This window comes from Globicephala melas, chromosome 12 (assembly GCF_963455315.2).
Source record: "Globicephala melas chromosome 12, mGloMel1.2, whole genome shotgun sequence".
NCBI classification, from domain to species: domain Eukaryota; kingdom Metazoa; phylum Chordata; class Mammalia; order Artiodactyla; family Delphinidae; genus Globicephala; species Globicephala melas.
Genome location: NC_083325.1, coordinates 83,546,247 through 83,558,906, shown reverse-complemented (window position 1 = coordinate 83,558,906; position 12,660 = coordinate 83,546,247). Strand labels below are relative to the sequence as shown.

Below are 12,660 nucleotides of genomic sequence, written 5' to 3'. Positions count from 1 at the left end.
GAGTGAGTGGAGGTGAGGAAATAGAGGCAGAGGGTGTATGCAGCTTTTAGGAAGCGGGCAGGGAGACTAAAGGAGATTAGAATTAAGGGATTTTCTTTTGGGGATGAGCATGACTGTGGCATGTTTAAATGCGGTTGGTGAGGGAAAAGCCAATGATGTAGCAGGCAGGGGTCAGTTCCTCAGAAGGAGAGAGTGTGCAGAGTATAGAACCATGGTGAAATGATTAGCCTTAGAGAGAGAGGTCTGTTCTCTGTTGCAGGAGAAATGGAAGGAGAGAAAGATGCGGGTGGGTTGGTAAGTTGAGGAAATTGACAGCTGAACTGTACAATTTTTTGATGCAGAGAAAGCCGTGCCTCGAGTGAAGAGTTAGGATAGAGGGTTGGAAAATTTAGGAACGGGGAGAAAGGTTGAAATAGTTACCACACTAACTGTAAGAGAAAACTGAGCTAGGGACACTTAAGAGGGAGCGCAGAGGGCCAGTTGAAGTGGAAGGCCAGGAATTCACAGTAGCACTGTGGTGGTCTGATTTTCTCTGGAGTAGGATCTCAGTTTGAGGATGCATCCATCTCACGTCTGTCTCCTAGCAGCCTATGCGTTCCTTGAGCTCAGTGTCTTGGTATTAGGCCTTTGCATATTCTAGGCACTTAATACAGTGCTTGGCAAATGGAAGCTGCCAGTGGTTAGGACTCTGTGCTTCCACTGCCGTGGCCCCAGGTTCAATCCCTGGTCAGGGAACTAAGATCCTGAAAGCCTCACAGTGCAGCCACACACACAAAAAAAACCTGCTTGATCTCGAATGAGTGGGTGAATCATGAGCTAGAATGGTTGGGGAGAGGCAGTCAGAGAAGGGGAGGGATTGGAAAAGCAGGCGAAGTTTAACTTAAAGTCTTACGGGAATTGGAAAGCAAGGCTGTTTCATTAATTTAAGAAGAAAGGAAATTAATTTGAAATACTTGGTATCAAATATACTGAAACAACAGAAAGTAGAAGGAAAAGGGAATGAGATTCACAGGTAGGAATAAGATAAGTCTATTTAAATTTAAGCTATTTGGTAAATGCATATTTTCATCTTAAAGAAAATGAAAGAATTTTTAAGTGCTGATGGGTTTTTACTTAAGTGCTAATTCAAGAGTCTTACTAAATAATCTGAATCACTGCTAGTTTACATGTTGAATACATCACAGTTTAACCGTAACATTCAGAAGGCTGGATTTAACCTTTGGGCTTCTCAGATCTATACCAGCTTCTCTCACAATTTTAACAACTGAAAGATCCCTGAACTCCCAAAGGTCACTTTTCATCTTTTCCCACATTGATGCTGTTCTTTGCTATCTTTGTAACTTTGTGGAACTTTTATCTGCCTCAAGTGAGTGCTGGCATCAGATGGAACGTAGTTTAAGTTGTAAAAAAGTTTGAATTTATTGGGCTTTATTTTGATTGTTTTTCAGTCATTTTTATTTCTTCCTTTGAATGTTTACAGTGGAGCTGGGCAAGAAGTGGGAAGATCATGTATTATTCTGGAATTCAAAGGAAGAAAAATAATGGTAATTATTATTTTGTAGTCTGGTTAACAGTATGTTCCTGTCTGCCTCGGGTGTTAGGTCTTTTCTAGCTCGGTAGTTTTTTCTAGTTCAGTAGTTACCTGTTTAGCTCCCAGAATAATGTCATAGTTGGTATAGGTCGTCTGTGTAAAATGTTAATGTGGAAAACTAGTACACCTTCCACTTAGTAATTTGACAAAACATTAAGTAAACTGAGAAAATATATTCTAAGTTTGTAAAATTGTCAACTGGATCTCCTGATCTTTTGTATCTTCAAAGTCCCTCTTCTATTCCTGAAGGTCTGGCCAACCTAACTGCCCCACCACCAGTGGGAGACCCCAAGAAACTGGCCACCTGAACACATGCAGAGCTCCAGCCACCCCCGTGCGGTGTGACAGTAGGGCCCTGGTCTGGCAGCTTAGGAACCTAAGTTAGCGCTAGGATACCTGGCCTTGGGCAAGTCAGTCTCTCCTCAGCCCACTTCCTTGACTGAGAGGTGGAGGGACTAGAAGAGCTGGTCTCCGTGGTCCTCATTAGGAAGGCGGTGCAGTGGCTTATCGTGGTCCTTTGGTCCCATTCCTCTGTTTCTCCCACTCTTAAAAGAACGGGCGTATGGCAGACACGTTCATCTCTTTAGTCATTTATTGTATTAATTGATAGGATATGACCAAAATGAGGATATAACCGCTTAATGACTGACTCTTCAGATTTTGCCTTCTAATACTTAAATTGCCCTGATCAGGGAAGTTTCCAGTTTCTAATCATTGTCTTCTCACAGTAGTCGCATCCGTAGTAGCGAATCTATAAACTTTAAAAATGTTCACCATTTCTGATATTAAAGTTCTTGAAAAAGAGTTCATTCGTTGTTATAGTGCCTACAAAAAGTAGCTGGAAAGAAGATGTCTTGTATTTTGTGTCCTGTGACTCTAAATGTGAGCTACAGTTAAATTTGTTTGGAAAGTTAGAGGTAATGGCGTATTTGCCCATTTAATAAGAATTGCATTCCAAATGCTTCCCACATGTATAGAGTCCATCCTGATTATGTATGGTGTGATGGGTCACTTATAATTATTGTCTATTTGTTGAATGAATTTTAATGTAATGTGGAGGAAATTATGATCTTTTTTCTGTTTCTTTCAGTTGGACTGTGGGATCCACCCAGGCCTAGAAGGAATGGATGCTCTTCCTTACATCGATTTAATTGACCCAGCTGAGATTGATCTCCTGCTAATTAGTCAGTAGGTTTTTTTCTTTATTAAGGACACTGTTTTTCAAGGACTTTCACCGTAAAGATCATTCTTTGCCAGATTTTAAGATTCTGGTGTTTTAAGAGTATTTTATACGAGGAATTATATTGCAGGCATCTAAGTCTAAGACAACACACCATATCATCCTCACAGGTGAGAGAAGGTTACTATGAAAAACTTACTTTCCCATCTCTAGAGTGAGAAGAAGGTAACATATGCCTTGGATCCTTGTGAAACTTAAGACCAAGAAAGCTCTTTTGCAGAATATCTCCTGAGGCCACTGTGTTGTCACATTGTTCTGTGGGAACTTCACATATAAACAGTGACACGTTTCAACTTTATACGACTAAAGCGCTTGTTATAATTTTAGCTGTTGAGAATAGGTTTGGCTCCATTTTGATGTTTAAAATATACTTTTAATATCCTTTTCTTACACTAGAACTAGATGCATTATCCCTTCCTTCTGTACATACCTATCCTTGGTGTTCTGAAGGTATCAGTATGTAATTGTTACATAGAACTTTTCTGTACAGTGAGTTTTATTACATAAAATACATGATGGATAATATTTTAAGAACTGACAGAAGCCCTTTGTTTCTTTTTAAGTTTCCATTTGGATCACTGTGGAGCTTTGCCCTGGTTTCTACAGAAGACAAGTTTCAAAGGAAGAACATTTATGACTCATGCCACAAAAGCTATTTATAGATGGCTTCTTTCAGATTATGTCAAAGTTAGGTAAATTACTTTTTTAGATTTATACATGCCCTTGGTTCTACACAATACATACGGTTCAAGATATAGACCATTTTGTGTTTTGAAATGAGATGTTTTCTTTCTGTTCACAAGGCTGTCATTAATTTAGTCATTCATCATAACAACTCATCAAATACCTGTTGTGTCCCCAACACCTCCTTGGCCTTAAAGTCTTTATGTAGTTTTTGCATCCTTTTAAATCTTTGCAATGTAGGTGAGTTATAAGGTATGATAGCAATATTCTATAAATAGAATTTCATAATTTTATTAAAATTTAAAACAAAATACATTTTACATTGCTGTATACTGAAATCTTTTTTGGATGATTTGATCTAAGGAAATTGACTATCTTAATTGAAAAAGTTCTCTGGGGAAGTTTTCTCCAGTTGCAAGAGGAAAATCTACTCCTTTACCAGAAAGTTTGAAGGATTTTTATGATACCTATAGCACAAATGATTAGCCTTCAGAAGTTTACTGTTTAATATGTATATTCCAAGAGTAGCTAAGATGCGATTTGTTATTCTTCTATATAAATACAGAAGAATGGAACAGTTATCCTTAGTAGTAATTATACTGGTTAACACTTAAAGCTTACCATGTGCCAGGCACAGCCCTCAGTTCTTAATATATGTTAACTCATTTAATCTTCATATCAACCTCATGATGTAGGTTCTGTCGTGAATCCCATTTTACAGATGATGAGACTGAGGCACAGAGAGGATAGGTAATTTGCCTGTGATGGTCACAGTAAGAGACAAAGCTGGGATTTGGACCCAAGCAATCTGGCTCCAGAGTGTGTGTCCTTAACCCCTACTCTCTCTTGCTTTTTTGGAAGTACGTTAGCATAATTTTCAGGAGAACACTTATGTTAGACTTTCTAACACGACCTTTTCTCTTTTAGAGAAATCTTTTCACATCCCAGAGTGAAAAACTCTGCATGGTTCAATGTATGTGAGTGAGTTTATCTCGCAAGAGTGTTGGGGCAGGAAGAAAGGTTGAGAAGTACTAGCCTAAAGAGTACTTTGCCTTACTTTACTGTTTGTGCTTTGCTTAAAATCATGCTTTATAGCTACACACACTGAACATTTTTATTATAATAGCAGAGTAAAACAAATACACAAAAGGTCCAAGAGATTCTAAATAGCATAATATGTACAATATAATTTTAAGAAATATGTGGATATGTCATCCACAGATAATTTCTTTGAGTTCAAAGACTTGTAAAATCTTACCGTTAATTTTTGTTGTTGGCATCTTTAAAAATTTAGTAATATATCAGCAGACGACATGCTATATACTGAGACAGATTTGGAAGAGAGCATGGACAAAATTGAAACCATCAACTTTCATGAAGTGAAGGAAGTTGCAGGAATCAAGTTTTGGTGTTACCACGCAGGCCATGTCCTGGGAGCTGCCATGTTCATGATTGAGATCGCGGGCGTGAAGGTACGCTCTAGCTCGGGAATTTCCTGCTCACAAGAAATCAGTGCAGGGCTTTAAAGAATATTCCCTAAGACTAGCAAAGTGTCAAAACACTGAAACATAAGATAAAATTAAGTTGATACTTTTTCCTTGTAAATATCATAGTTCATACCCCCATGATAATAATTCTCTAATCATGATTAAGAAAAGAGAACGATAAGCATCTCAATAAAGTCCCCTCATGTTACCGTAGGATTAATTCCTTTTCAGTGTCCCTAGAAAACTGAAAGCTCTTTAGGGAAGAGCCTTCTTTGTGGCTGCATGCATTTAACATTGAAATACGTTTTGGCATTCATGTCCTCTTGATATTCTGGGATTCACATATAAACCCCTAAAGAGGGTAGACTGCGTGAGTGAAAGAGGTTAATCAGAAAGGATCTTTCCAACCATCTTTGATGAAAAAGATTGATGGAAGTCTTGAAAAACTTGAGAAAAATGTAGGTGGACTAATGGATTTCAGGACTCACTTGTGCACCAGTTCTCAACTCTGGCTGCACATTAGAATCACTTAGGAAGCTTTCTAAAATACAGGTGAAGGACTTCCCTGGTGGTGCAGTGGTTAAGAATCCGCCTGCCAATGCAGGGGACACGGGTTCCATCCCTGGTCCATGAAGATCCCACGTGCCGCAGAGCAACTAAGCCCATGTGCCACAACTGCTGAGCCTGCGCTCTAAAGCCCGTGAGCTACAACTACTGAGTCCACGTGCCGCAACTACTGAAGCCCGTCCGCCTAGAGCCTGTGCTCCACAACAAGAGAAGCCACCACAATGAGAAGCCCGCGCACCGCAACGAAGAGTAGCTCCTGCTCGCCGCAACTAGAGAAAGCCATGCGCAGCAACGAAGATCCAGCGCAGCCAAAAATAAATAAAATTTTACAGAAATAAAATTAAAAAATAAAATACCAGTGAATCTGAGAGAATGACCTTGGCCTTTTATTTTTAAGTTCTCTGGGTGACTTTTTTTTTGGCCTCATGGCAAGGCTTGTGGGATCTTAGTTCCCCGACCAGGGATTGAACCCAGGCCCTCGGCAGTGAAAGCGTGCAGTTCTAACCACTGGACTGCCAGGGAATTCCCTCTAGGTGATTCTTCTGTGCAGCCAGAGTTGGGAACCAGTGCTATAGTGTAATAGTGTTCTAAATTTTTTGTAGCTGCTCATTGTTTGAAATTTTTACACAATGACTTGTGCTGCGTACTGCTAAACCATTTATTCTTGCCGCTTGCTCAAAAGCACAGAAAATAAGCAGAAAATAGCACAAATGCAAATCTAAAGTCACATTTCAAATTTGATGAAATTTGTTGGAGATAGGATTTTATCTTCTATCTAGATAGGTTTTCCATATACCTCAGTAGATTTCTTTCCTCATCATCATGACCTTTTTCTCTAAGATACTGAGCATATGTTTCAAGTTCATTAATATAGAGGTTATCTTTGTGGGCTGATTCTTGGAATATATTATTCCCATTAGTTAGGTTTAATAATTGAAACACTGGATGGTTTATGACTGAATTACTTTACACATTTTGAATCAGACACAAGCACTGCATCTAAATTCATCAGTTATAGGCCACTTTTTTCTATTGAACCTCACTTTCAAGAATTTATGAGCTGAACTATTTACAATAGGCAGGACGTGGAAGCAACCTAAGTGTCCCATCAACAGATGAATGGATAAAGAAGATGTGGCACATATATACAATGGAATATTAGCCATAAAAAGAAGCGAAATTGAGTTATCTGTAGTGAGATGGATGGATCTAGAGTCTGTCATACAGAGTGAAGTAAGAGAAAAACAAAAACCATATGCTAACACATATATATGGAATCTTAAACAAACAAAAAAAAATGGTTCCGATGAACCTAGGGACAGGACAAGAATACAGACAGAATGGACTTGAGGACATGAGGGGGGGAACGGTAAGCTGGGACGAAGTGAGAGAGTAGCACGGACATATATACACCACCAAATGTAAAATAGATAGCTAGTGGGAAGCAGCTGCATAGCACAGGGAGATCAGCTCAGTGCCTTGTGACCACCTAGAGGGGTGGGATAGGGAGGGTGGGAGGGAGACATAAGAGGGAGGAGATATGGGGATATATGTATATGTATAGCTGATTCACTTTGTTATACAGCAGAAACTAACACACCATTGTAAAGTGATTATACTCCAATAAAGATGTTAAAAAAATAAACTTTGGCAAGAAGTGGCAAAAAAATAAAAACAGAGTGATCAGGGAAGCTGGTAGACTTATGAGTAATTTTATAATTGGTTTTACTTGAATGATCTGTTAGAAATGGCATGAAACTCCCATTACTTTCAGAATGTAAAGACTAGTGGTAGAAGTGTAACACGGAGAGGATCTGTGAAAGTAAAATGGAACTCAGTAATTGTCCTTTTAGATATTAATGGAGTATAAAGTCTTTTGACCAATAAAAAAAAATACTGCTGAGAGAAATTAAAGAAGACCTAAATAAATAGGTCTCTGAATTGGATGATCTCTACTTTCCTGTTCAGTGGATTGAAGCTACTCAAGAAGTACTTAGCAATTGCTTTTAAAAGATATCAGTTTGGGACTTCCCTGGTGGTCCAGTGGTAAAGAATCTGCCTTACAACACAGGGGACACAGGTTTGAGCCCTGGTCCGGGAAGATAACCACATGCCACGGAGCAACTAAGCCCATGTGCCACAACTACTGAGCCTGTGCTCTGGAGCCCATGAGCCACAACTACTGAGCCCACGTGCTGCAACTACTGAAGCCTGCGCGCCTAGAGCCCATGCTCCACAACAAAAGAAGCCACCGCAGTGAGAAGCCTGTGCACCGCAAAGAAGAGTAGCCCTCGCTCGCTGCAACTAGAGAAAGCCCGCACGCAGCAACAAAGATCCAACGCAGCCAAAAATAAATAAAAGAATTTATGAGCTAAAGATAGTAGTAAAACGAAGCCTTCCAAAATCCTAACTTTCTGGCTTTATCTTTTTCACAGCTTTTGTACACAGGTGATTTCTCAAGACAAGAAGACAGACACTTAATGGCAGCTGAAATTCCTAATATTAAACCTGATATTCTTATCATTGTAAGTATTACTGCCCTGTATTGTAATTAGTGTAATGTAAGCAGAATTTTTCTAATGGGAAAAAATATCATCTCATTTTCATAATATATGATCAGATATAAATGTGTCTGGGTTTTTAGTATGAAAATTCATTTTGGGGCCTCTCTTTGTAGTGCAGCTCCACTTTCTTGCTGTTAAATATATTAACTCTAGTCTAATATCAGAGATGATATGCTGTCTCCTGAATATTCTTGTCTAGGTTGATTACCTCAGATTTCTCGAGTATCTTAAAAGGTTGTGTAGAATGGCACGGCCCCACTGTCTTTGCCATGGTAACTGTCTTTTGGCCTGTAGCACCTGCTAACTTTATGTGTATGTTCTACTGGACTACTAGGTTACTAGTCTCAGAAAAATTTTAAAAATATTAACTGTACACGGAAGCTTTGGTGGAGAGGGGGTGATTGCTGAGGAGCAAATTAATAAATGTGCATTGGGCCTGTGGTTTATATAAGAATATCAAGGACAGTTAGTTCAAGGTAGAAGAGCTGTTTCTCCCTCACCACCTACGGCATCCCCCAGCTGCCCAAGAGTGAGGGACTGGTGCGTGTTGCTGTCCATGTGCAGTGTGTCATGAGCAAATTCAGTTGGCTCAGCTCACAGTATACTTGGCATATAAACTGACCTTAAATTAAAGGAAGTTTTTTTTTAAACCCTCAGGAATAAGAGTTATTTTCATTATATCTGGTACTGTAGAGCAGTGCTTCTCAAATTTTACTGTGCTTATGAATCATCTGGTGATGCTGTTAAAATACAGATTCTGATTATGGCTGGGCTGGGGCCTGAGATTCAGCACTTCCAATAAGCTCTTGGGGATGCCAGCGCTGCTGGTCAGTGCACCACACAGAGTAAGGTCTAGGGGATATTCTTAAACAAAACTATAAGAAACAGTATCTATTTCTGATTTATAAGCTTTGACTTAACAGAGGTGGGAGAAATATCCTTTTCCCCAGCCATGGAAAGCAAAACGCTTTAAAAGAAAAAAAAGGCATCGCAAAATTATCTTGAGCAGGGAACATACATTTTTGGACTATTTCCTGATTCCATTTTCTAAAAAGTTCTTATTACTTGGATGTGAATTCTAACTTTTGTATCTGTTCTTTCTAACTAGTGTTCTAACAATATATGTTCGAGTAAATGGCATATTAATAGAGAAATAGGTCACTTTGCTTCTGCATTTCATTGATGTTTAACTTTTGTATTCTTTGAGAGTTATCAACCTTGGTCTCAACACTTCTGATATGTTCTTTAGGAATCTACTTACGGAACCCATATCCATGAGAAGCGAGAAGAGCGAGAGGCAAGGTTCTGTAACACTGTTCACGATATTGTGAACCGAGGGGGCAGAGGTCTCATTCCTGTCTTTGCTCTTGGAAGGGCTCAGGAGCTTCTCTTGATTTTAGGTATGCCTTTTCCTTTTTATTTGGGAGATTCTCAAAATCTTCCAGTGCAGTTATATCAAGATAGTTGCATGTCCTTGGATAGGTCATTCTACCCTTTGGGGCTGCAGTTTCTGTATTTAAGAATAGGGACTTGGTGCCAGAAAGAGCCCAGAGCAATAGTGAGTCTCATACAGTGCTACTGGAATATGAATGGTGTACCATCAGCGTCAGAAGTCTTAAAAATATGCTACCCTTTGACCCAGCAGTTCAACTTCTGGGAAATAAATACACAGAAAATTTTGTAAGTAAGACAATTCATAATTCTAAATATTTTTAAGTAAATATTATGGTAGTAAATATATTGTAGGAAAAAATCATGGTTCAGATGAGTCATTACGTATTTTTACGTAATATGTTAAGTGGACCAAAAAAATAGGGTCCAAAACTGTGAACGCTGATCCTAGTTAGGTAAAAAGCACACAAATGACTGGAAAGGCATTTAAAGATACCCAGATGTTAAATCTGAATAGTGAGAAAGTGGCTGATTTCTTTTTCATTTTCTGCTTTTCTCCGTTTTCCAAACGCTTCAGTGAACATGTGTAACTTTTTGTAATAAGAGGGATAGTGGGTGTCACTTTTTGCATATATTTGTATTTAATGACCCTTTTTAACATTCTGTGATTATTTTCTGGGGAATACACTCTTAAAGAATAACTGATAAGTGCCTCGTACGTATACAGCTTCAATGTCAAGAACTAGAAATGATCTTGAGCTCTTACTCTCAGTTCTTCTATCTGTACGATGACAGGGATGAGTAGTATCCCTGTTACACTGAAAAGGGAAACAAGGGAAGAAGAATAAATGGCCTCAGATCAAAAGCAAATCTGAGAGAGACAGGACTTAGTAGAAGCTAAATTTTCTAAAGCCTAAGCCAGTCCGTTTTCTCTTGGTTCTTCTTTCAAACTGCAAGTCACATTTGTCGTTATAGAAGTCTTGAAATGGAAAGTCTCCATAACAAAGTAATCTGAGGAGCAGAAGAAATTAAGAGAGTGAAACCATGTTGTCACCATCAAATTGAGTTGCCAGATCTAGCAAATAAATATACAGGACACCAGTTGAATTTTAATTTCAGATAAATAATAATATTTTAGCCTAGGTATGTCAAATATTTAATATATATTATTATACTAAAAATCTTTTATTTGTCTGAAATTCAAGTTTAATTGGGCATTTGCTGTGTTTGTCTGAAAACCATACTATCAAGTATATTATGATTCCTTTTATGAGCCAGGACTGCCCTATACACTTGGTTGCTCCTTGTCCCTTAAATTCCCCTTGTAATGCGCTATGATAGAAAGAGGGTAACTGCGCAAGCCACTGGTTTCAGATTCCACCTATGATCTAACCATGTGACCCTGGGCAAGTTATTCAACTTTCTTTAACGTTTAAAATTTTTTCTTAAAAATACACCCAGAAAAATAGGAGACTGTGATATGATCATGGGATGTAACGTACTTTGCAAGGTATTTGAGAAATCATGAGAGTATATATGAAAACATCGATACCATTAAAAATTTTAATTACATCTAAAAGAACATGAACAATTAAACCAGAGGGCAAAGCAGGAAATGTAGTTGTAATATGCATGGCAGGAAAAGTCCCTGTCCTTATGTAGAGTTTTCACTTATAAACCAAGTGGAAAAAGAACATTCCCACACTTTTCAACCTTTATTAGCCTCAGCTTCCTAATCTATAAGATGGAAATAAATCTTCATAAATTTGTTTTGAAAACAGGAATAATATATGCAAATTGCATACTAGACATTTAATAAATTTCCTAAATGCACGTGTACCTAGTAGAATGAATGATGTCCTGGCCATACTACCTTCATAATATTTGGGGATTTAATGAGGATTTTCAGCTAATTTTTCAGTGAAAACAAGCCTTCTTTTGAAGGTATGTTGCCCACTGTTTTCAATAATTATCAGAAACTGGTTAGCAGTTTTCTAAAAATATAGTCACACAATAATGTGACTTTTTTGTGTTCAAAATCGGTTTTAACTCCTTTGGTGGTCCTGTCTTGTAATTAGTAAAGTCTAATTACAAAGTGTCTAATATCAGTAAGTCTATATGAAATATTAATAAAACTTATTTAAAACCATCACAGAATTTAGTGTCTCTCTGGAGTAATAAGTTATGGTCTGTTATTCAGCATCAGCTTCTACCAAATTATTTTTAGAAGCCTCCACATTTGGGACTACGATCACAGCATTCTTTGTAGGTCACGCGTTAATACTTAGGGATAGGTTTTGTGAGAGGACTGCTACGGGCTGGGAGAAATGCTTGCAAATGACGCGACCGACAAGGGCTTAATTTCCAAAATATACAGACAGCTCATGCAAATCAATATCAAAAAAAACAACAACCCAACCCGATCAAAAAATGGGCAGAAGACCTAAATAGACATTTCTCCAAAGAAGACATACAGATGGCCAATAAGTACATGAAAAGATGCTCAACATTGCTAAATTATTAGAGGAATGCAAATCAAAACTACAATGAGGTATCAACTCACACAGGTCAGAATGGCCATCAGCAAAAAGTCTACAAATAAATGCTGGAGAAGGTGTGGAGAAAAGGGAACCCTCCTTCACTGTTGGTGGGAATGTAAATTGGTGCAGCCACTATGGAGAACAGTATAGACGTTCCTTAAAAAACTAAAAATGGAGTTACCATATGATCCAGCAATCCCACTTCTGGACATATGTCTGGAGAAAACTCTAATTCTAAAAGATACATGCGCCCCAGTGTTCATAGCAGCACTATTTATAATAGGCAAGACATGGAAGCAACCTAAATGTCCATTGACAGATGAATGGATAAAGAAGATGTGGTGTATACACACAGCCATAAAAAAAGAATGAAATATTGCCATTTGCAGCAACGTGGATGGACCTAGAGATTATCATACTAAGTGAAGTCAGTCAGACAAAGAAAGACAAATATCATATGATATCACTTATATGTGGAATCTGAAATATACAAATGAACTTATTTCCAAAACAGAAACAGAAAACAGACTTATGGTTACCAAAGGGGAAGAGTGGGGCGGGGGGATAACTTGGGAGTTTGGGACTAGCAGATACA

The 12,660-nt window shown here is 38.3% G+C and overlaps 1 protein-coding gene across 1 annotated transcript in view; it reads left to right on the top strand.

Moving 5' to 3' along the window:
• The window catches only part of CPSF3 (cleavage and polyadenylation specific factor 3), a 43,772-nt gene that overhangs the window by 3,364 nt on the left and 27,748 nt on the right, over positions 1-12,660 (top strand). Inside the window, exons 2-7 of the mRNA XM_030844558.3 lie at positions 1,481-1,544; positions 2,682-2,779; positions 3,395-3,523; positions 4,810-4,987; positions 8,005-8,094; positions 9,383-9,533. Coding sequence (XP_030700418.1) covers positions 1,481-1,544; positions 2,682-2,779; positions 3,395-3,523; positions 4,810-4,987; positions 8,005-8,094; positions 9,383-9,533 — 710 coding nt within the window. The remainder of the gene's footprint in view (positions 1-1,480; positions 1,545-2,681; positions 2,780-3,394; positions 3,524-4,809; positions 4,988-8,004; positions 8,095-9,382; positions 9,534-12,660) is intronic.